Consider the following 25,845-nt stretch of genomic DNA (forward strand, 5'->3'; position numbering starts at 1 on the left):
CTACAAACAATAGACATGTTCATATACAGCTTGACTCCTTTCATCCCAAACCTCATGCTCTCATTAATGGTATTTACAAATATTTGTCTAATTAAAGCCTCATGCCCTCATTAATGATATTTACAAATATCTCCTGATCCTGGCGAATACTGGACTTTTGTTTGCCAATAACAGTGACACATGAAAAGGAAACACTAGATGCTTAAATAGTCAAAAAATAGTTGACTGGGGCAAACAAATTCTCTCAATCTGGGGGAAGAACCGTTTTTTGAGTGTGAAGTTGTGCTTAATTCTGCATTTCTTAAGTATGGAATTCTAAGTATGAGCATTTGTGAAGCAAATGAAACCTTTACTAATGACTCTTGAGGGACCAATTAGCACAGTTTGTTAAATTGGAATACTAATTAGGTGGGCAATAGTCTAAATCAACCTAAATGCTTGTTAGTTTGACCAATTATAGGTGCCCAATAAGTGTTTGTTTAAATTCAATAATTCTGTGTCTAGAGGGACTATGCCTGACATGAGTGGCTGAATTGAAAAATATAGGCTATTAGTCATGAATAAATTATGCTTAAACTGGGGCATCTCAACACAACTACTGGAAGGCCAAGGTCACCGCAGTGAGGGCTTATGCATGTCTTCCCCCTTTGCTAGATCCTATGCAGTGACATTTCCAAATGTACCTAGACTGCTTTGAACCTTTTCCATGACATGCACAATATAATGAAAAGTATAAGAATCTAATAGTGAAATGCCTATGTTGCAAGGCAGTTTGGGACTCCCAAACTATATATTTAAAGACAAAGCAAGCCTGGTCCCACTGTGCTCGCTTGAGGAGAGCCTTCCTCCCATTATATCTTTTTGTAACCTGAATGTCTTCCTTTCCCACTCAGAAAGCCCACTGCTCTACACTCAGTGTATTCTCAAATATTGATTTCTAGGTTCACACTAACAACTATGCTGTAGCCTTTGATTCAACCACCACACAGTCCTGACTCCACAAAACCAGCCCAGAATTGGTCACATCTCCCAGGTGGTAGAAAATGCAGAGGCCAGTATTTTCTAAGAGGACATAAACAAAGCAGCTCCAATCTACAATTATGTAAGAGCCTGGGCAATTATATAAGAGCCTGGGGTGGAGCTGGGGGAAACATGGAAGTGGCGGGGGTGGGGGGTGGGGAAACCAGCTGGAGAGGGATTCCAGTTTGCCTTTTGGGTCACTGAAAGCAGAGGCGGTGAATCCTTGTGTTAGGAGAACCTACTCTGGTATCAGAAAGAACCACATGCAGCTGGGGGCAAATTCCAAATTTGCCACTTCAGCAGTTAGTATTCACTTCAGCCGCAGGTGACAGAAAACCCCCAAATAAGAGCTTATTTGAGCCACAGCCCTGATATCTGCATCCCAGCTAGTTGGAAGAAGGAACTGCAGGGCCCCCTTTGTTTCGCTTTGTTTTTTTCTTTTCTTTTCCCCCCAAGTTTATTGCAGTGTAAACTTGTATCCAACAAAACTGCAAATAATGAATACATACAATTTGTGAGTTTGGACATTTTACCATCACCACAATCAAGGAAGTAAAAATATCCATCACCTCCAAGTTTCCTTTTGTCCCTTTGGAGTGTGTGTTTGTGTGTTAAGAACACTGAACCTGAGATCAATCCTCTTAACAAATTTTTAAAGACACCAAATCGGACTGTTAAATATAGGCACTGTGTTGTACAGCAGATCTCTGTAACTTACTGATCTTGTATAACTAACTTTTACCCATTGAACAACACTCCCGATATCACCCATCCCCCTCCCCTGGCCCTTCTATTGTCTACTTCTGCATATTTGACTATTTTAGATGCCTCATTTACAAAGAACCATGAATTATTTGTCCTTTGGTAACTGACTTATTTCACATTGCATGTCTTCCAGATCCATTCATGTTGTAAATGGGAGATCTTACCATTGGCCTGAATAATATGCCATTGTGTGTGTGTGTTCATGTGTGTACAGTAGTGCCCCCTTATCAGCAGTTTGACTTTCCATGGTCTCAGTTACTGCTATCAACCAGTGGTCCAAAAATATTAAATGGAAAATTCCAGAAATAAACAATTTACACGTTTTAAGTTATGCGCCTTTCTGAGTAGCATAATGAAATCTTGTGCTACCAACTCTGTCCCACCCAGGGCGTAAAGCATCCCTTTGTTCAGTATAATCACACTTTACATACTAGCCCCCATTAGTCACTTAGCAGCCTTCCCAGTTATCGGATCAACTGTCACAGTATTGAAGAGCTTGTATTCAAGTCACCCTCATTTTACTTAGTAATGGCCCCTAAACGCAAGCGTAGTGATGCTGGCAATTCCCACATGCCAAACACTCAAGTGCTTCCTTTAAGTGAAATGTGAAAATTCTTGACTTAATACAGAAAGAAAAAAATCATGCTGAGGTTTCTAAGATATAGTTAGAACAAATCTATCCATGAAATTGTCTAATTTATAAATTATACTTTACCATAGGTATGTACTAGTATGTGTGTATATGGGAAAAAAACATAGTATTTATAAGGTTCAGTATTACCCATGGTTTCAAAAATCCACTGAGTATCTTGGAATATACTCCATGGGTAAGGGGGGGGGGAGACCACTGTATATGTATGTATGAATGTATATATATATATATATATGTGTGTGTGTGTGTGTGTGTGTGTGTGTGTACTATATTGTATATCTATGCCACATGTTCGTTATCCACTCCTCTGCTGATGGATATTTGGATTGTTTCCATATCTTGATTAATGTGAAGAATGAAGAATGCTGCAATGAACATGGGAGTGCAGATATCTCTTTGAAATCCTGTTTGCAATTCTTCTGAATGTATACTCAGAAATGGAATTGCTGGATCCTATGGTGGTTTTAATTTTAATTTTTTGAGGACTCTCCATACTCTTTTCCATAGCAGCTGTACTGTTTTACATTCCCACCAACAGTGCACAAGGGTTTCCATATTGCCATATCGTTGTCAACATTTGTTACCTCTTGTCTTTTTCATAATAATCATTCTAACAGTTGTGAGGTGATATCTCATTGTGGTTTTGATTTGTATTTCCCTGATGACTAGTGATGTTGAGCATTTTTTTTTTCAGATACCTGCTGTCTATTTGAATATCGTTGTGTTTGTTTTTTTTAAAAAAAATGCCCATTTAAAAAATTGAGTTGTCTTTTTGCTATTGAGTTGTAATGAGTTTCTCATGTATTTTGGATATTGATCCCTTATCTGATATATGGTTTGCAAATACTTCCTTCCATTCGATAAGTTGCCTCATTTGGTTGATATTTTTCTTTTGCTTTGTAGAGGACCCTCTTCTTTTAAAGACAACCACCAATAGTCTCACATATCACTCAAATGTATAGCCCATTAGCTATAGCCTCGTGAAGTGGCCTTGCCAATGTGCAAGGAAGGCTGAGAATTCAGCCTTTACCCTGGGTGTTCTGCTAAATGCCAGATGTCCCACTGCGAAAGAAGAAGACAGAGCAGATACTGGGTAGAAACTGCAGTCTCTGTTTCACTCCCTCACTACTTATGGGATTTGGTCAAGAATTTTCTATTGAATATTCTTATTCTTGAAATTAAAACAACTCCTCCTTTGTGTTGATTATTTTGCTTTACCTCTCTGACACTACGCACCATGAGCTTCTTCCTGAATCTATCTATGCTTCCTGTGACTTCCACGGCATGGACTGTCAGCCCCTCTAGCCGTTATCAATGTTTATTGCTATTGTTACCTGCTCTTCCTCTTTCTGCCCCTTAGTGTTTCTATGAGTTCTGTCCTGGAGCAACTTCATTCCTCAACTTACCAATTCTTCTCACTGTCATACATGGTAAAAGGAGGTACAGCACACATATACTGAATAGTTACTATATGCTAAGAACTATAAGCACTTTATACACAGAACTTCACTTAATCCCATCAACAACCACAAAGATAGGTGCCATGGTTATTCCCACTTTACATGGAGGTTGATTTAATTTGTCCATAGTTGGGCAGTGCCAGGTTTGAATTTTATTTCCAGACATCCATGTTTTTGAGTTACCATTATACCACTTCGAAACCCCCTCTGCCTCCCTCCCACACAAAAACAAACAAACATCAGGTCCCATACATATACTCAACTGCTTACTAAACAGGTCTGTTTGACTATCTCATAGCATTTCAAACTCAAGATGACCCAGATAAACTCATAGTTCTTTCAACAATTACTTATTGAGTACTTACTGTATGCTAGGCACTGCTTGTAGGTGCTGAATCTACCAAAGTGACATAACAGGACAATCTCTGACTTCAAGAAATTTATTGTCTAGTTAGGAAGACAAACAGTAAAATAAATAGAATCAGTTTGTGATCAGCACTATAAAGAAAAATAAAGAAATTAAGCTGGATAAGTAGATACAGATGGAGAGAGCCATGTGGTAGAGAGAATAGAAGTCCAAAAAGATGTTGACCTGACCCACTAATTCCTAGAATCTGTAAATATATTGTATTTCATGGGGGAAGTGGGGGGAGTTGAAGATGTGATTAAGCTTAAGGACCTTGAGATGTGGAAATGACCCAGGATTATGTGGAAGGACCAAATAATATCACATAGGCCCTTAAAAGTAAAAGAGGGAAGCAGAAGGGTGAGTTGGAGAGATGCTACAAGGATAACAGAAGAGGAAAGAGAAATTCAGTGCACGGGAGGGACTCCATCTACCATTGCTAACTTTCAAGATGGAGGAAGAGGTCACGAGTCAAGAAATATAGGAAACTATGGAAGCTAAGAAGGGCTCTCAGTTTACAGCTAGCAAGAAAATGGAGATGTCAGTCCTACAACCACAAGAAACTAAATTCTGCCAACCACCTGAAAGAGCAGAAAACAGATCCTCCCCTAGAGTCTCCAGAAAGCACAGCCTTGCCATCACCTCGATACTAGCTAGCAAGATCTGTGCCCGATTTCTAACCTACAAAACTATAAGTTAATAGATTTGGGTTGTTTTAAGCTACTAAATTCAGGTAAAATACCACAAATCAAGCTATTTTAAGTAGGGTGGCTGTGGGAAACCATGCTAATCAGAGACCTGGAGAAATATCTGAGGGAAGAGCTTCCAGAGCTAAAAGGAATGAACCTGAAGTGACAGGAGCTTGGAGTGTATGTGGAACAGCAGTAGAGGCTGAGATGGCAGGAGAGGCCAGGGGCCAGTGCATGGGAAGCTCTGCAGATCACGGAGCTTTGGATTTTATTCTAAGCATGATGGGAAGACATTTTGGTTTGACTTATATTTTTAAAAGTTCCCTTTTGGGTGTTGTAATGAGAATAGACTGAATGGGGAAAGGGTAGAAGCAAGAAAATCCATGTAGGAGGCATTTTTTATTGCCATCCAGCAATCTAAATAAGAGAAGAAGACAGCTTGGAACAGGGTGGAAGAGGTAAAGAAAAGTTGTCCCACAGAGGATATAGTTGAGTGTTAGCGTCCACTATAATTTCTGATGGCTTGAAAGTATGGTGGGAAAAACAGAAGGCAGATGAGCAACTGAATACATGGTGGTACCAGTTACTGAGATGGGAAAAATCATAGTAAAAGAAGGTTGGGGGAGTGGGGCAGGGATCAGGAGTTTGTTTTTGGACACGTAAAGCTTTAGATGCCAATTAACCATCCCAGTCAAGATGTCAGAGAGGCTGTTAGGTATGTGCATCTGAAATTCAGGAATAGTTTGAGCTAGAAGTATGCGGTAGACAGAATAATGTACTCCTCCCCAAAGATGTCGATATCCTAATCCCCAGAATCTGTGAGTATGTTATGTTATATGGCAAAGGGGGATTCAAGCAGGAAACCAGCTGACCTTAAAATAAAGAGATATCCTGGATTATCTGGCTGGGCCCAATGCAATCAAAAGTGTTCTTAAATGGGGAATAGGGAGGCAGAGGACTTGGAACCAGAGAGATGGCATCATGAAATGGATTCAACCAGCGGTGCTGGTTTTGAAGATAGTAGAAGAGACCACAAGACAAGATATGGGCGCAACCTCAAGAAGCTGGAAAAGATAAGGAAACAGATTCCTTCTAATAGTCTCCAGAAAGGAAGAGAGCCCTGTCAACACCTTGATTTTAGCTCAGTGAGACTTACTTAAGACTTTTGACCTACAGAGCTGTAAGATAATAAACCTGTGTTAAGTCACTAAGTTTGTGATAATTTGTTAGAGTGGACATAGGAAACGAATACAAGTCATAATGTTACTGAAACATCTTTTTTTCCACTGGAACCCATCTTGGTAAATGGCATAAACACCACCTATTTGTTCAAGGCAGAAAAACATGCCATCCTTAATTTCTTCTTCTCTTTTTTGTTCCCAATCCAGTCAACATCAAATCCTCCATATCCTACTTATTAAATGCATTCAGGTACCCACTGTGCTATTTCTCTAATATAGATTCACCATCATCATCATTATCTCCGTTTGGGATGGCAAAAGACAGTACACCTCCAACATTCCCTATTTAGCAGCCAGAATAAGCCTTCTGAATTGAGTATTTCTGGTAATTATTCTTCTCTCCTCCTCAAAGTCTTCAATGAGTTGTTATTTCACTCAGAATAAAGCCCAAACTGCTTGACCTGTCTTGGAAGGTCCTCCAAGGTTTGCCTCTGTCTTCATCGTTGTTTCCCAACACTTCTCAGCCCAAACTTTAGATGCTGGAAAGCATTTGGAGGCATTCTCACTTCTGGTGTGGGCACTGTCCTTCCTCCCATGACGTTTTCTATGAAAAAACACTCCAGATGGACCCCATTCACCAACAGCTTCCAACTTTTTCCCTTCAGGTTGTCCCTGATCTCCTAAATTGTTAGCAGATTAATATTAGGACCTTGAACTTTTCCTTCAAGATACTCCCCACAATAATTCATTCTGCCTGACTCCTGAGAGCAGAGCTTTTGCCTGACTTGTTCATTATTCTATCTCCATTTCTAGCAGGGAGCACATAGTAGGTGCTCAGGGAATATTTGGCACATGGTAACTGCTCACTAAGGAGCAGTAAAAGCACTTTTTAACATTTCTATAATGGTTCCTATGTCATTTTTAGTAACCATTTCCTATAAAGTCTTACTAATGGAGTGTTCAAAAACTTTTTAAAATGCAATAATTTTGTGTTTATCACCCCTTTCCACATTCTTGAAAATTTTTTTTGTTCTTTTTGAAAATGGGCAGTAAGAGGTAGGTGGGAGAAAGCTTATCTTAAGTTTATGTCACTCAACGTGTATTAGGTGAGCACCTTCTATGTGCCAATCACTAAGTTTGAAGAATACAGTAAGTAAATAAAATAGGCACAGTATCTGTTTTATGGAGTTTGCATGCTAGTGCGTGTGTAAGAAAATGAGAGGAAGTCAGAAAGTAACACACCGAACAGTCTATAGCACATAGTAGTAACAGCCAAATTGAGGAAGGGGAGTGAGTGTTAATTTTACACTTAGGGTGAGAAGAAAAGCTTCTCGAATAAACAGACATTTGAGTCGGGATCAATAGCAATTCGGGCATCTGTATCAGGTCCCAGGGAAGCATGCCAGATCTGGAATTTCGTTTTGTAAATTCAAATCGCAGGTTACCAGTTGCAAGCCGTCTGCGACTAAACAAGTCAAGCTAGTCCTTCGGGGCCTTCCCCCTACTTGTGAAAGGAAAATAACACTACAAACCTCATAGGCTCCGTAAGAGAAAATGCTCCGCACGGAAACTAACACAGAAGAGTCCTAACAGGACTTCTAAGGAAGGGCTGAGCACCTGGGAAACCAACCCTGGGAAAGCCTGCTAGCCTCCCGCCACTAGCACCACCCCCTCTGGCGGGAGTGCAGCTTGCGATTGGCTACTCAACCCGTCCGTCCGGCCCGCCCAGGCATCCGGGCCAATCCCGGCCGGTGTTGCGCCGAGTGGGCGGTACCCATGACGTCTGATGACGCGTTACGTCGGCATTGACGGAAGTCACGGCCGCTGTTTTGAAATCCAGCCGCCGGAGTCTCACCAGCTCCTTCCCACGCCAAGGCCGCCGACATCCCGTCGCCAAGGGGACCCCCGGACGCTTCTCCTGCGGCCCCGCGGGCCTGAGGCCGCAGCCGCGCCATGTCCACTCCTCCGTTGGCTGCGTCGGGGATGGCGCCCGGGCCCTTCGCCGGGACCCAGACTCCGCAGGCCACGCGGGAGGTCAACACGGCCTCCCTGTGCCGGATCGGGCAGGAGACGGTCCAGGACATCGTGTACCGCACCATGGAGATCTTCCAGCTGCTGCGGAACATGCAGGTGGGCAGCTGGGCGGCGCCGCCCCCGGCGCGGGGAGGAGGCGGATGCTTCTGCGAGGTCGCGGGGCGCTGGGCTGGTCGTTCCGTGGGGCCCCTGGGCGTCAGCGGGGCTGCCCTGGGCAAACCCCGAGGATCGGGTCGCCCCGTTTACATGCCGAAGTGTCCTCGGTGACTGTCCGAGCCAGGAGTCTGCCGTGCGAAGGCGATGTTTCCAGAGCGGGTTTCTGGGCGATTGGAGCCCCGTGTTCTGGATTCGAGCCCCGTGTTCTGGATTCGAACAGGTTCCCTGGTTACCAGGCAAACTCTCTCCTTTAAGGGTTCGAGTCCGGCCTCACTCCGCTACCCTGTTTCGATTGCTTTAACCGTCATCTCATCTTCTTCCAGCAGAATCTTTTCTGAGGGTCTGAGGAGTTGAATTCAGATTCTGCTCATCATTTTTGTTCAACGGCTCTTTTTGGTGTAAGAGGCACACAATAAAATGCATTTTTTGAAAGTGTTGGCGGACGTAAATGCGTCCTTGTGAAACCATCACCCATGCCGCAGAAGGTCTCTCCGTGCGCCTTTGAAAGCTTTACTTCTGGCCTTCTGGCCGCGGGCAACCTCTCTGATTTGCTTTCTGTTACCCATCCATTTCTAGAAATCTGTGTCAATGTAATCATTTTTGTAGTAGTCACCTTTGGCGCCTTCCACTCATCGTGTGTCAATAGTTCGTTCCTTTTGATTGCTGAATAGTGTTCCGTCGTGTGAATGAACACATCACAGTTCGTGTGTATGTTCATCTGTTGGCGGACTTTCGGGTTGTTTCCACGTTGGAGTCATTATAAAAAAATACTTCTATGAATGTTCGTTTCCAAATGTTCTGTGAACATGTGTTTCATTTCTCCTGAGTGGGCAGGTGCCCCGCAGTGGAATTTGCTGGATCATAAAATAAATGTTTAGCATGGTAAGAAACTTTTTCAAAGTTCTGCACAACTTTAATTCCCATCAGCAGTGTGTGAGGGTTCTAGTTAGGCCTCATCCTCACCAGCACTTGTTATCGTGTGTCTTTTGCTTTGCAAATACTTTCTCGCAGTCTGTGACCCGTCTTTTCATTCTATTCACATTGCCTTTTGAAGAACAAACATTTTAAACTTTGATGGAATCCAACTTAATTTGTTCACGGATTTTGATTGGATGTTGTACCTAAGAAATTTTTGTCTACTTGACAAAGATTTTCTCCTATGTTTTCTTCTGCGAGTTTTATAGTTTTAGGTTTTACATTTAGGTCTATGGTCCATATTGAGTTAATTTTTTAATATAATGATAGGGGTAGATCCAAGTGCACTTTTTTTTTGCATTTGGATAGTCAAGGATTCCAACCTCATTTTCTAGCCAATTTTTTTTAATTGAATTTATTGGGGTGACATTAATAAAATGAATGGATTTCAGGTGTACAATTCTATAATACATCATCTGCATATTGTATAATGTGTTCACCAACCCAGGTCAAGTCTCCTTCCATCACCATTTATCCCCCTTTTACCTCTTCTACCAGCCCTAGCCCCCCTTTCCCTCTGGTAATCACCATACTTGCTAACCCATTTTTAATGCTTGCTCATCTTACTATTATGTGATGTGGATATCATTCTGGTTTTATGGGTGAGGATTCTGTGACTCAGAGAGGTAAGGTAACTTGCCCAGAGTTGGTCAGTGACAAGGTAAATTTGAAATCAGGTCGTCAGACTCTTATAATTCTTATTCCTACAGGTGCACTAAAGAATGGCTTATTGCCTTTTTTTAAGTTCTTGAGATTTTTTTTCTCCTCATTTTAAAAGGAATAGAGCTGTTTAGAAATCTTTGAAGACCATGTCAATAAGCCAGGGTGAAACAATACAAAGACAATCTAAGACAAGATAAGAAATCTTTGGCAATTACTTAAAATTAATATATTAATACCTAAAATGACTTAAGTATGTATTAAATGATCTCTCAGAATTTAGCAAATACAGTTGACCCTTGAATAATGCGGAGTTAATGGGTGCCAACTACCCATGCAATCGAAAATCTCCATATAACTTTAAAAAATATATACAGCATTTGATGGTCACATTTTATACCATGTTGTTATATACATAGAAAAGTGCATAATAGACCAAATTCTGGACTAAATATTCTTCAGATAAAATCCATTTTATATCAGTGTACACCCCATATAACATTTAAGTCAGCCCTCCATATTTGTGGATTCCCAACCATGAATCGAAAATGCACTTATTTTTAGCATGCTGTATGCAAAGCACTGAATTAGGACTGGAAAACTAATAGCTAAAATTTATCAAGTACTTTGTCAGGTACACTGTTATAAGAGCAATTCTAAGGAGTATTTTTATCTGTATTTCACAGTTAAGGAAACAGGCTTAAAGAGAGAAGAATTTACCCAACATCACACATGACTAGTAGCTTTTCCTGTTAACCTCTTTATAGTTCTAACTTGCTGTCAAACAATTATTAGCATTAAAAGAGATATGATACACATCTGTGATCCACACAGAAAAAAAACTAAACACTTTCAAAAAATTATGACTAACTAGATTACATGTGGTTTTTGATAACCCTCAAAAACCAATTTGTAAGAGCCTGATAGTTAACTACTCTGTGGCCCTGTAAGTGTGAGTTCTGTGGTTTAACTCATCTAAGCCCCTTTGGAGCATATTACAATTCGCTGTAAAAGAAACAACAGGGTGCCCCTTCATTTCCAGGAAGCTAGAAGTAGTAGTGGTACAGACAGGACTACATATAACTTATTTATTGATACATTTTTTAGAGTATTCACATTTTAAAAATGATCTTCTACATTGCTAATCAAGAAGGACAAAGTGGCATAAATACAGACTGCTGAGATTATTTCTAAGTGTTCTAGAGAAATGGTTCTTTATTATGTGTCCTTCGGCTTTTTGAGAATGGGATGAAAAGTATGGACTCTCCTCTAAGAAAAATACACATATATACATTTTGAATAAAATTTCAGGCGGGTTAAGAGATGTTTCCCCAAGGATCCCTTCTTGATCCCAGTTGAGAATCCTTCCGTAAGGAAGTATTGCTTTGGTTCTGTTTATTATCCTTTACCTCTTTAAAACAACTTCTTTGAATATGTAATACATTCAAAATTCAGAAGTAAAAAAGGACATTACAGTGAACATTCCGCCTTCCTCCCCTCTCTGCTAGCTACCTACCCCTTTCTCTGCAGGCAATGATTGTTAATGATTTTTATTACTATTCTTGCATATCCTTCCCGATATTCTGTGCTTGTTTAAGCAAATGTATATTCTTTTATTTTCATCACACATTTTGCACCTTGCTTTTTTTGATTTGGTATATTTTGGTGTTTATTCATATTCATACAGGAAATAACTCCTTTTCTTTTTAAAGAGTACAGTAATCCACTGCATGGGAATACTGTAATTTATTTAACCAGTTCTCCAGTGAAGGGCATTTAAGTAGCTTTTCATCTCTGACTGTTAGGCTGCAGTGAATAACCTTCTGCATAAATGCACAAGTGTACCTGTAGGATAAATTCTTAGAAATGGCTATGTGCTTCTATAATTAGATATATTTTGAACAATTGCCCTCCATGGGGTTGTACCAGTTTATGCTGCCATATCCAAGATCAATAACTGGGCTCTAACAGAGTGAGTTATATTTTTGGATCTTTGATCACTGGATGGGTAAAAATCTATGTTTTTTCCTATTTGGAATGAATTTGATCATCTCTCTTCATAGAACATTTGCTTCAATTTTCATATTTAAAACTTTGACCCAGATGGAATTTAGCCTAGAATAAAGTGTGAGGCATGGCCCTGGCCTTACTCTTTCCAAAAGGTTGGTTGAATAATTTATTTCCTTCCTCATTGATTTCAGATGCTACTTTATACAAATAAGTCTATTTCTGGATGTTCTATTCTGTTCTATTCACTTAGCTGCCTGTCTCTCATGCAATGCGAAGCTTCTATTTATTGAGGCTCTATAATGTGTTTATACTTATTTTTCAGAATTGCCCTGGCTATTCTTGCTTATTTTTCCACATGTACTTTACAATCTGCTTGTTTAGTTCTGAGAACCTGTTCACGTTTTTAATAGGCTCATTTAACTTGGAGACATCACTATTATGTTGAGTCTTAATAACCAAGAACATGGAATATCCTTTGTGTCCCTATGAAGTATTCTAAGTTTTCATTTTTAACTAGGAATTTAAAAAATTTATTGTCTTTATTGTTGCTATTGTAAATAGGGTCTTTTTCCTTTCTCATTTTCTTTTGTTTTTATATATGAAAAGCAAACTATTGTTTTCTATACTTTAACTTTGTACCCACTTCCTTCTTGAATTCTTTTATTGATAGTAGCACTTTCTCATATCGTTTGTAGTGATGATTATACCACATTCTTTTTAATGTTTTAACTTTTTTTTTCTTTTTTCCCCTCTCTAATTGCATTGGCCAGTTCCTCCAGAATAGTGTTCACTAGTAATATTAGTGGTCTTAGTAGACATCCTGTTCTGTTTCTGACTTCATTGAGAATGCTTTTAATGTTTCCATATTAATCATGGTGCTGTGCTCACTTTTTAACTGGGATAAATGTATTTTATCACACTGGGGAATGTTTAGTATGACTTTTATATTTATTTTAAGAATGGATATTGAATGTAATTGAATGCCTTTTTGGTATCTGGAGTATAATCATATATTTATGGGCCTTCATTAGCATTCATGAGGGAGATGATTATTGATGAGCTTTCCAGCTAAATATGTACACTACAGTGTATAACAAGGGCTCTTAGGCACTATAATAACTTATACTCTGCAGTATCAGAACGTCTCTAACCCAGTTTCTAGGACAGCGCCTGACACATGTAGAATGTGCAGTAATTTTTTTTGACTGAATTAATTATTCCTTTCTTTGAGAAGCTGATGTTGTATATGAAAACTGATACCCAAACTTACTAAAGTAGCTGAATTTAAGGAGGGTGATTATTTGCATTTCAAAATGATTTTGTTTTCCTTTGTGAAAAAATCTATTGGGAGTTCTTTTTACATGACACACACTTTTAAGTGAATTTTACGTATAGATTTATTGGGAAAATAACATTAAAGTAAAATAAGTTAGACTGTACTTTAAAACCTTCTGTTTGTCAGTACTGTACTAAATACAGTGATACAAAAGTGAGTAAGTTCCAGTCTTCACTAAGTAGAAAATATGGGCAGAGTAGTAATTCTCGTCAATGCTACAGGAAAGGTACTTGGTGCTTCTGTATGTAAGAAACAATCAGTATACTCCTCACTAGCACCCAAACTGGAAAGCGGGGAGCCTTTGAAACATTTCTTTGATTGTTAGTGTTTGTGAAAGTTCATAAATTGGAAAGCTTAAGAGGGAAAGTCCTCCATTGTACTGGGTGGTGAACTTTTAATGCCTTTCTCCTTTAAACTATTTTTACTAATTCATCCTTTGGTATTTTTTATCATATTTCTTTGAGACACTGTCCTCAGAGAGTTTCAATGCTTAAGAATTTCTGAAAATCCTAACAATATCTCATTCAAATAATTTCAGAAGATCCATCTCTTTATCTTATAAACCATAACATTATAGAAAATTTGAAAGTAAAAAAAGAATAAAATAAATGATACAAGACTATCTCCTTAATATATCTTTCATCAGCTATGTAAGCCTTTCCAGTCTTTTTTTCATGTTTATGGTTTTACCTTACTTGTAACAATAGTGTGTCCTATTTTCTTTTTTCTCCAAACATTGTATCAGGAACTTTTTTGTTTTTCATTTTTATTTCATCTATTTAAAGAAAAAGAAAAATGAACTGAGGTTTAGAAGAACTGGACTGATCTAGCTATTAGACAGTAAGTAGTTAGTTTTATCATTTTAACCCCAAGATAAGTATAAGGGCAAGTGCTTATAATGAAAGCACCTTGTATATTAGAAAATAGGATGTAAATGTTTTTAATGCTTATGTTAGGATGACTTCACAGATAAGACTGGGAATAAAATGTAAAGTTGTACAGAGAAAGGAAGATTTTGTTCATGAGTTTCAGGAAGGCACAAAAGGCACGTATTTAGTTATTAGTTCTAAATAAATAATGATTGATTTCCATTTTTCTGTGATTTTATCATTTCATTACATACATACATTTGGCTTCTTTTGATAAAATCACTGAATTAAAAACGCATAAGCATCAGGACAGTTGATGATCAGAGCAGTTACTTATAATAATTTATTAATGATATTCAAGTTTAGATCAATGTGCATTATATCTCCTGCTATATGTTATTTTTAGAGAAAACTTTTGGTGACAACTTTATATTTCATTGTGTGCCTTGAGTATCTTAATTATCAGAGTTAAGGTACCTTGAGATTATTTTGCAACAGGAGCAGCATATTACTACTTTTATTCTGTTAAAAAGTCCTGTCTTCATTTATTTCTTTTCTTCTTTTTTTAAAATTTTATTTTACTTTTCACTTCCTAGTTGAGTCCAGCTACTTGCTGCCTTTATGTAATAGTAAATAATATTAAAATTGTACGTTTTTAAAGTAATACTTTAAAAATTAGAGGGGGAAAGTATTTCACCTGGTCAGAGGGGCTTATCACAAAGTTTTTTTCTGGGTGTGTTTTACAGCACAAACAGTATGCCAAGGAGCTGAGAAATGAGCACAGATACTCTTAAATTCTTAAACTTGCACTTGATTAACTGAGGAACTGTTTGCTTTTATGCAGTACTTAAGATTATTTGTTTGCTCTCTTTACTTATAGAAAGTCTTGATTTTCATTACTTTTTATTTTTGTTGTTTTGTTTTGCCTGATAAGCTCCCAAATGGTGTTACATACCATACTGGAACATACCAAGATCGGCTGGCAAAGCTCCAGGACCACCTTCGCCAGCTTTCTATTCTCTTCCGGAAGCTGAGACTGGTCTATGACAAATGCAATGAAAACTGCGGAGGGATGGATCCCATTCCAGTAGAGGCAAGTTCCAGTGGTAAAGGGCGGGTGAATGTAAGACCAGATGGCCTCAGGTGTTGTCACTGTCGCCCTTCTCGCTTTCTCCTATTTCTGCAGTATCTCCCGATTTTGAATTATATCAGTTTTACTTTTGACTAGAGAAGATGAAAATATGATATACATATATGTATAGAATTAATACCATATTTTCATGTTAATAATTTTTTGTACACTAATATATAGGCTTATTAGTGAATTTTGGTTGTTAGAATGTGAGGGTTGTCTGGCAATTTTTATTGTTGTCAGTGTCTCCTATTAATTAAATCACTGCATGGTGGTTTTGGGGTTTTCTTTAGTAGGAGATGAAATAGTATTATCAAATACTTTTTAAATAGTTTTCATGTGAGTTCTTTATGGATAAAAGTTATGTTTTCATCATTAATAATTTAAATTAGCTTAGTGAATCACTTGTTTTAAAATGTATTCTGGCCCTGACCGGTTTGGCTCAGTGGATAGAACGTCGACCTGCGGACTGAGGGGTCCGGGGTTCGATTCCAGTCAGGGGCATGTGCCTTGGTTGCGGGCACATCCCCAGTGGGGGGTGTACAGGAGGCAGCTGATTGGTGTTTCTCTCTCATTGATGTTTCTAACTCTCTATCCCTCTCCCTTCCTCTCTGTGGAGGGCCAGTGAAATATATTTTTAAAAAAATGTATTCTGTAAATTTAACTTTGGATCCTAAATATAGTTTAGTTAATTAGGTATATACATAGCCCTTTCCTGTTGACAAGTTATATCTCTGCCCCAAAGGTAGCTAGCTGGGAAGAGTTGGATGTTCTCTCATTACATATAAAGAGCAGTTTCATGTGATCAGTGCTCCTTTTTTGAGTGGTCAGCAGGAAGGGATGGACAGAGAAAGAGTAAACGCAAAACAGCCTGAAAAGAAGTGATCAAAGGTGTTGTAGAAAGATCAGAAATATGGTTGACAAATTGTCAGAGGCTGCAGAGAAGTCAAGGAAAATAAGGACTGAAAACTGTCCAGTAGATTTTGCTAGAGAAGTGTCAGTATATCTGAGCAGCGCTTCAGTGAAATGGTAGCAACAAGAAGTCAGATCAAGGTGGGTTGAAGAAAATAAGGAACTGGAGCCAACAAGTGGCTATGCATCTTTCAAGAAGCTGAGATAGAAATCAAGAGAGGAATGCAGTAGATGGAAAGAAGGATAGAGTCAAAGGTTTTTGGCATTTTTCCTCCACATGGGAGAGATCAGAACATGTTTAGATGATAAAGGAAGAAACCGTAGGGAAAGGTTGGGAAGTGGATAGGTAATAAAGGCAGAAGGAAAAGCACAGGAATGGAGACTAACCGTATTCAGGAGAAAGGACAAGTGTGCATTGGGAGAGAGGAAAGGAGGAAAGTGGTGTGGGTGTGGGTAAGTCTTTATTGTCTCTGTGAAGGAATTTGAAGAAGTTTAGCCAGATGACTCCTGGTCGTACCACCTATTTACCTGGATTGGTAATAATATAAGACAGTTGAGACTATTTGATTCCTGAAGTCTATCACATCTATGAGGAGTTTCATCAAATAAACTTCATCACAAACCATACATATTCAATTATAATTCTGCTAGAAGTTTCATTGCTATATACATTTTTTTCTCCTACAAAATTAAAAACAAACAACTTTCTCCTAATCAAAGAAGTTACAACATCTAGGAATTTGCATAGTTACTTACGTTTTAAATAGCAAGTAAATGAGATTTATATCATGCACATCCCTAAAGTTCTTTCTAGTATGAATGAAAGAAAGCCTATCTCAATGGTCCATGAATTTCTTAGGTGTGGGAATCACAACTTATGTGTCACAATTTTTGCAGTGTGTTACCTGGTGGCTGGCAACTAAATATTTGCTGGTTGAATGAGTAGGGTATTACTTAACTATATGTAACAACTAGTGTTATAACAGCTATTTCTCAAAAGAAACCCAAAAAACTAATGTACAGAGTGCATTGAAATGATAAACTTAGCACACTGTTATTTTAGACTATCATCTAGGTTAAAATTTCTTTTTATATTATTAAAAGTATAAAAATTGACCTTAATCTAACTCATTTCTATACCAGTGTAATTGGAAATTTTATGTCATATTTTTTACTTTTAATTTGTTTATAACTTCCAGCAACTAATTCCATATGTGGAAGAAGATGGCTCAAAGAATGATGATCGGGCTGGCCCACCTCGTTTTGCTAGTGAAGAGAGGCGAGAAATTGCTGAAGTAAATAAAGTGAGTGATTAGTCTGTATATTTGATATTTCAGAATTATTGATAACAATTACAGGGGAGTATAATGTGACTAGAAAACATAATTTGAATTATAGAATTACATGAAATGTTTGTGTGGTGAATTTAACTCACTCGGAGTACAACCAAGAACTAAAAGGTAAGTAGAAATCTCAGCTGAAGAGTCAGAAGAGAGACTGCAAAATTGGTGCCATAAAGCTTTTGGAAGATCTTCATAGGCACTCAGTCACAGCCCATTTACTTGTTGTAGGCAGAACTCTAGCTTTCTAGTATACAGCATATTTGGAGTGACAAAAGATAAAAATTTATACATAGGAAATGTGAATGTCTCAACACCTGAATAATAAATCAAGAGAGTCGCCCAGCCGGCATGGCTCAGTGGTTGAGCATCAGCCTATGAACCAGGAGACCACGGTTCAATCCCCAGTCAGGGCACATGCCCAGGTGGAAGGTTCAATCCCCAGTGTGGGGCATGTAAGAGGCAGCCAATCAATGATTCTCTCTCATCATTGGTGTTTCTATCTATCTCTCCCTCTTCTTTCCTCTCTGAATTCAATAAAAATATATTTTTAAAAAAAGAAATCAAGAGAATTATCACAGCATTACCTTACCCAACTCCCCCACCCCCACTCAACAAAAAAAGATCCAAACTTGAATGTATTTATTGCTGATATTTTCAAAAGTTCAGAAGATGATCAGATAGTTTACATGAGAAATAGAGAAACAGGGACAGTTATTAGGTCTTTCTTGTAGGAACATGGCCCAAGCTTACTTACCAAAACCTAACCAATAACACAATAAATAGAACTACCAGTTTTACACTTTCATGTACAAATCCTCCATCCTGCTCCTGAAAGTTTAATTCCAGTTAATAGAATTCAACAGGGCGTTAATAATTAATATACCACAAAGAGGATTTTCTGAGTATAATCAGTAGATTAAATTGGAAAATTTTTTCTCAAATGTAAAAGACATTTGATAAAATTCAAATATTGCTGATTTAAAGACTTAAAACTATTAACAAGATAGTATCTATTTTTTTTAGTCTTTATTTCTGAGAAATAACCAACATTTTTTCACACTTTTTCAAGCATAAAATGTCTCACACAACTATCTTTAATATTATTTTAGAAGTTATAGACAGAACAAAAAGAAACAAACTTGAGGAAGCAGGAATTATAAAATGCACAAGCTTATTAAGTTTATTAAATTTGTACATATATTATAGCTCAAGCTTGTTAAGTGTAAAGAAATTCAGTTGATAACTACAGTCAATAAGTTCAATAAAAAGGCTTAATATAAGATCATACCATTCTCTTATAATGATTAAGCCAATTAGATTTTAAGATCTTATTCACAATTGCAACAACACATATTAAGTACTTAGGATTTATCTCAATGATATATGTGACTAAAATTATTAAGATTTATGAAAGAAATTTTGACTAATTAAAAGAACATATAAAGTTCTTATGTGGCCAATAAATACTCTAAAAATGCCAGTCTTGATTATTTCATAGTTATAATATAATAACGATCCAAATCCAAATAGGCATTCTCTTAAAAGTACATAAAAATAAGACTTTAGTGCAATACCAATCAAAAAACAAATCTAAATAAAAATCCAGATGGGAATTTTTCCTTCAGAGTATACTATTAAAGAAAATACTGATAAGAGTAATAAATCAGCATTCTTTGTATTAAAAATTAAAAGATGAAGCATAGTATAAAAATGATAAGTGAAATATTGACACAAGAACAGACAGATTAGTTAAATCATACCTACCAAAGTAGTCTTTCTGTTGTAGATGAGAATTTAATATGACAGAAGAGGGATTATATGGAAAATTAGTCTTTAAAAATAGAAACTTTGGGGGGGATTAAGTTAGCTTTTATATTACACCATATGTCAAAGTGAATTTCAGAGTTAAAAATAAGACCTGTAAAACAAAAACTGGAAAATTAAAAGAAAAATGTATATCAAAACTAAGGAGAAAGGAAAAAGATGGATAGATTTTATAAAATAAAACTTTTTTTTAAAGGGGTAAGTAAAAATTTAGACTGTTTTCAGCAGGTTTGACAGTAATGAATGAGCATAAAAAATTAAAGAACAGAATTGGTAGGAGATGAGGAGGGGATTGGGAAATTAATTTAGATCATGAAGTATAAATAGTGTTTGGTAGTCCAGAGATGAGGCATTCATTTAAGAAATTTTATGTTTCTATTGATAATCTATGTATTAATTCACAATAGATGTTTTGTTTATTTTTCTTCTCTGCAAAAAGGATTTTTTTAATAAAATGCATTGACATATATATAAGTAAAATACCTTTGTAATGTTAACTATAATTTCAGAGTACCACATGTGACATATAGTTCGTTCTCTAGCATAGACGATTTTATAATATTAAAAATAAACATGTAAATTCAGAAAGATATAATTTTTTCTAAATGTTTCATTTCTCTTTCCATTTAATTTCTCTTTTTATCTGATTTGATGGCTTAGAAATAACTTAATTCTTGACTATTTTTTAAAAGAACTTTCATATAATCTAAATATGACAATACTTTGTATAATAAAAAATATCTTACTACCAAGAACTATTAAAAACAGTAAATATAGTTAAGTTGCAGGACATAAAATCAATATACAAAAATCTTGCATTTCTGTATACATTTATAATAGCAACAAAAAAGAATAAAATACTTAGGAATAAACTTAAGGAGGTTAAGGACTATATACACTGAAAACTATAAAACATTGTTGAAAGAAATTGAAGAAGACACAAAGAAATGGGAAAATATTCTCTGTTCATGGATTGGAAGAATTGTTAAAGTGTCCGTATTACCTAAAGCAATCTACATATTTAATGCAAACCCTATACATACCCCAATGGCATTTTTCACAGAAATAGAACCAAAAAGTCCTCAAATTTGTATGGAACCACAAAAAAACCCAGATTGCCAAAGCAATGCTAAGAAAAAAGAGGTATTGCACTCTGTGACTTCAAACTATACTACAAAGTAAAGCAAAACAGTATGGTTTTAGCAGAAGAATAGACACACAGACCAGTGGAACAGAACTGAGAGCCTAGCAATAAGCCCACATTTATTTGGACAACTCATTTTTGACAAAGGAGCCAAGAGTACATAATGGAAAAAGGAATGTCTCTTCAATAAATGGTGTTGGGAAATAATATTGGACAGCCACATGCAAAAAAATGAAAGTACTACACTGTATACAAAAATTAACTCAAAATGGATTTGAAAAAAACTTGAATATATTCAAGACCTGAAACAGTAAAATAAACAGAAGAAAACCTAGACACCAAATTTATGGGTCTTAGTCTTGGTAATTTTTGTGAACTTGACCCCAAAGGCAAGGGAAGTAAAGAAGCCACATAAAGTAAGTAGCTTTATAAATCCCTCAGTTGACCCTCATTCAGTCATTTTCAAAATATTACTGTATCATTATGAACTTGAAATTGTATAGAACAACACTGAATGGGGTGTGTTTACTACTTAATCTACATGATATGCCTGGTTTCTGACTGCCTGTGTGACTATGACCACCATAATGCCATGAAGCTTTGGAGCACAAAGTTTATAATCAGTATTTGATGTAAATCATCAGAAGACAGGATGGCTTAGTTTCAGTCATCAGATTTTTGGCTCATATAAATACTTCTCATTTTCTTCATATTCTGGAATCCATAAGCCCTAATACCCAAACAAGTGGTCAAAACTATGTTTTGACTATCGGAATGGGTTCAATTTTGCTTAAAACTATTCTGTTGATGGTAAAATGAAATTGAAAGATAATGCAGGTAGTTTTTTCAGAGTTGACATATAACTGCATGTATTTAGAAATTAAAACATTTTTGACCAATTGTCACAGCCTTTGTATGAATATTGAATTACATGGCATGACAGCATTTACTTACACATTCACCTGTTAATGTAGCAAATTAGGCAAAGTGATGGATTTTGTTAATAGCAGCTGTCAATCTCTGTTAAAATCAATCAGTGGCAAGATTGTATATATTAAATTCTGTATCACGTCATGAAAATTGATTTAAAATTTAACCACTAATAAGCAGAACTGTCAGCTTTGCTGTTGATAGTTTTAGACATGTTTTGGCTCTAGGTAGTTTACATGTATGCTAATTTTTGTAATTTATAACTTTGTGGCATCTTTGAGAAAAACTATCCAGTGCCTTATAATGCAGGTGGAGCAAAAGTAGTTTATAGTTGTGAGCATGTGAAACACAGAGTTTATTCTTATGTTATTTTTTAATTATTATTTTTCATACGAACAACTATAAACCTACTTTTGTCACCCTATCATACTTAAAATTTTTTTTACTATTTTTTTTTTCATTTACCCCCCCTATACTCTCTTTCACCTCTCCCTGAAATCACCACACTGTTGGCCGTGTAATTTTTTTTACTATTGCCTATAGTTGAATATTACCATGAAAATATACTACAATTTTTAGTTTTCTTACACTATTTTTAAAGAATTAATGAGGCTAATTTTTTAAAAACAAGTATATCAGAATTTATATTTCTAAACTAGAGACCCAGGGTCCCTAGCGGCTGCTGGCTGCCATCTAGGACCTCCCTTCCCCAGCTGCCTGCTGCCACCACTGGCTGCGGCTCCCTTCCCCTGGTGGCTGTCTGCCACTGGCTGGGGCCTCCCTTCTGAAGGTTGGCCAGCCAGCCTCACTCTCTGGTCAAACTCCCGATTGAGGGGACAATTTGCATATTAGGCTTTTATTATATAGGGTAACTCGCTTCACACAGCCCTTCATTGCTGGTACATATGTCAGTTTCTTGGTCTCTGGGGTGAAAAAGACTTCCTAGCCTTGGTGTTGGTCATCCAGTCATTTGTGACCTCACCCAGTTATCTAGGTCTGTTGGGTTAGATGAAACACACCGTTGCCTAAATAACTACCACATACTTACGACAACAGAACTTAGAGAGTGGGCCATCTGAAAACTGAACAAGGAGACTAACTAGAATACTGACAGTCTTTTTCCAAAACTGTTGGCGTAGCTTTATGGTGCTGTCTGCTATACACCATGCCCTGTGTATTGCATGGCCATAAGTTGTATCTGACTGTTTTGTGATAATTTCTCTTTTCAAATGTGAATTGAATTAATATTAAACATTAAAGTCTCTGTAAATTGCTTTTCTGTTTCCAATAAGAATTTCTTGGTCCCCCTTTTTAGTTACTTTCTCCCTGTTACTTTAACTCTAGATTAGAATTAAATGAGCAGTTTACGTAATCTTGGTTTGCTCTTTAATTATATAAAAATTAATGATTTTAGGCCTCTTTATACTGAACATGTACTACTTTATGTGGAGGTATTTTAATATAGTTTCTTTAAAATTATTTAAGTAAATATATTATTTCCAAATGTAATGTTCCCAAAAGGTTATGAACAGTAATGCTTCTTATTATAATAGCCAGTAAACACTCACCAGAAGTTCTCTATTTTTATCTTGTTTTACCCAAGCAGACATTTGCCTCATAGGATTTGAGGAAAGGATCCTTAAAAAGAAGTTTATAAACTGTAGTCTGGTAGAAACCCACACACAGAAAAACAGACACGTGCCTTGTACATGTAGGGCAGCCAGCAAATCCCCGATGTAGGGATCACATCGGGGACTGTATCATTTGGTCCTGAGTTTTCAGAACTAGAAGTAGATTGCTTCACGTTTGGGCAAACAGTGACTTCCGCCACGTTTTTGAAAGACCCGTCCCATCAGGCATTGTGCTTGTATTATAGTTTACTTCCTGCATTGACAGTTCAAATACTTTACATGAATCAGATCATTGAATCCTCATATCAACTCTTCCGAAGTGGGTTCAGTTATTATCCCCATCTTTCTGATGTGGAAACTGAGGCAGAGAGAGGTTCAGTAATTTGGCCACTGTCATATGTTTAGTGCAGGAGCCAAGTAGAAGCCCACAGATTCTGGCTCTTGACCATTATGTTACACTGCCTCTTGGCAAACCTATATACTTAGGTTTTAGAACAATTAAATATTTAGTCTATTTTCTTTGAAGGTGTAAGTAGATGAATAAAGGAAGGTGGAAGCTAGATCCAGGCCTCTGTGGGCTGAGTTAGAACTCAGTATGCTTTTCAGTGAATATTTGTGGACAGAAGAGGGCTGAGGTCTTCTGCTTGAAGGAAATACTTAGCTTAATTGTCTGGAGTCCAAACTTATGACATTTAGTCTTTTAACTTCATGGTCTATATTTCATTTTTGATAAATTCTTTTGTTTCTCCAGAAACTCAAACAGAAGAATCAACAGCTGAAGCAAATTATGGATCAATTACGAAATCTCATCTGGGATATAAATGCCATGTTGGCAATGAGGAACTAAACTGATATTTACATTTCCTGCTTTACACATTATACCATTTTTTTCCCCTCAAGTATTTTTTACCTTTGAAGAAGATTATTTATCTGTTTGTATTCCAGTCACTAGAACTAAAGTTCTATTTTTACATTGTGGTCTTACATTAAAGTATTCATTGGCAGTCTTTTGTTTAAGCTATTGATTTTGTGAAAGATTATAATAAACTTTGACAGGGTTTGTGTTTTGGTTAATCTTTGTGAAGTGAATAATTGTGTTTTAAAAGCAAAGTAATTAAGTTTTGTAGAAAGATTTTTAAATTTGATCAGTGGTTGTTTTGGTCATTTCATTATGCTTTTAGGAGAAAAAAGTTTAGACATTTTTGCAGATGAAAATATCAATCTGGTACAAATTAATTAAAGTTAAATATGTAATTTACCATTTCAAATCAATTTTTTAAAATTCCCTTTGAGTCCTAAACAAGTTAAAATGAGGAAAACAGTTAATTCGTATATTGCTGTAAATAGATGAAAATTCCCTTTACCATGTTTTTCCAGTGTTTGGTCTTAAGTGGAATGATCTGTCTCCCAAAGGAAACACACATTTGGGGATGGCGCCAACTGAAACCACGACTGTGTGCTTGTTACCTGCTTCAGGCCAAGGAGCAGGTCCCTCTGAGTTTTCAGGTGCACCCTAATATCGACTGCATTTTGGAAACAGTACATTTTTAAGAGTTTCAGATGAGATCAATAGCTCTATATGACAAGTGCCTTTGTAGACTAGTAATTGGTCAACAGTAAGTTATTTATAGGTCTGCCTACAGGCTGGTCGCTCAGATTATAAATATCCTCAAGTAAGAGAATCAGATCTTCCCAAGAAGGGCTTTTCCAGCCTGATCCAGAAGCCTCTATCCCTAACCCTGGGTTCCGACTCCAGGAAATACTGCTATTTTGACTTCCCTTGTGTATGGATCAAGTTTCTCTGGAAGGTTACACAGGAAATGGCTTTTACACAGGAAATGGCTCCCTCCGGGGAAGGGACCCAGGTGGTTGTATACCCTTTGGTACCTTTGGAATTCTACTGTATGTGAAAATATTGCGTATTCAAAAAATAGGTAAAATTTCATTTTAACCTGTGCAGATTCCCACCTGTAACGGTAGCAGAATCACAAGAAGAGAAGCCAAACCATGTGGGCATCGTTTTGCCCTCTAACTACATTCGTCAAAGCAAGCTCTCCAAGTGAGCCATGTTAGTCGGCTGGGAGCTGATTGCCCAGGGTGGGAAGCACTGTAGTCACAGGGCAGAAGGTAAAAGTATACGAAGCTACGACAGCACGAATTAGGACCAATAACCCACTATACCCCTGTAGCCTGTAGTATGTAAGGATATTACAGTTTATGTAGCTATCACCAGTTAGACAACCGGGGTTTTATAGGTGTTAGCTAATATGTTCTTTGTACAGTGGATTACTGTTACTATCACAAAGTGAGTGGGTATTGACAACTTCTAAAGCAGTTATAAGAAATGTCAACCTATTTTTTAGTTGTTTCAATTATCGCACTCAACTCCTGAGATCATTCAGTGTGGAAATTTCACCATTTGGGCCTTGGTTCAATAAAGAATATCTCTACTGTGGAGCACTCATCAATGCAGCTGCACTCAGCTAACAGAGCTGTAGCCCCAAATTCTGGGAGGTGTGTTTTCAGCCCTCGGAACTGACGACGGTTTACCCAGTCACTCACAAGTCTGCTTGGGACCAGCTATGAACGCGTTGGGGGTATTAAAAACACAAACCCCCCACTAACTCAAAGTTTTAGTTTTTTCTTGAAGCAGAGCATGCCAATAGATTGAAGAGAAAAGAAGTAATTCAGTCGTGATGTGTGTGTGGCCTTGGGC

The 25,845-nt window shown here is 37.2% G+C and overlaps 1 protein-coding gene across 1 annotated transcript; it reads left to right on the plus strand.

Annotated features, from left to right (window-relative positions):
* The first annotated feature begins 7,934 nt into the window (after positions 1 to 7,934).
* On the plus strand, positions 7,935 to 24,136 carry MED30 (mediator complex subunit 30). The gene is made up of 4 exons (XM_081111730.1): positions 7,935 to 8,303; positions 15,148 to 15,306; positions 17,457 to 17,561; positions 23,881 to 24,136. The coding sequence occupies exons 1-4, from the start codon at positions 8,127 to 8,129 to the stop codon at positions 23,974 to 23,976; spliced, it is 537 nt and encodes a 178-aa protein (XP_080967856.1). The 5' UTR covers positions 7,935 to 8,126; the 3' UTR covers positions 23,977 to 24,136.
* The last annotated feature ends 1,709 nt before the right edge of the window (positions 24,137 to 25,845 follow it).

This window comes from Myotis nattereri (assembly GCF_964212035.1).
Source record: "Myotis nattereri genome assembly, chromosome: 17".
Lineage (NCBI taxonomy): Eukaryota > Metazoa > Chordata > Mammalia > Chiroptera > Vespertilionidae > Myotis > Myotis nattereri.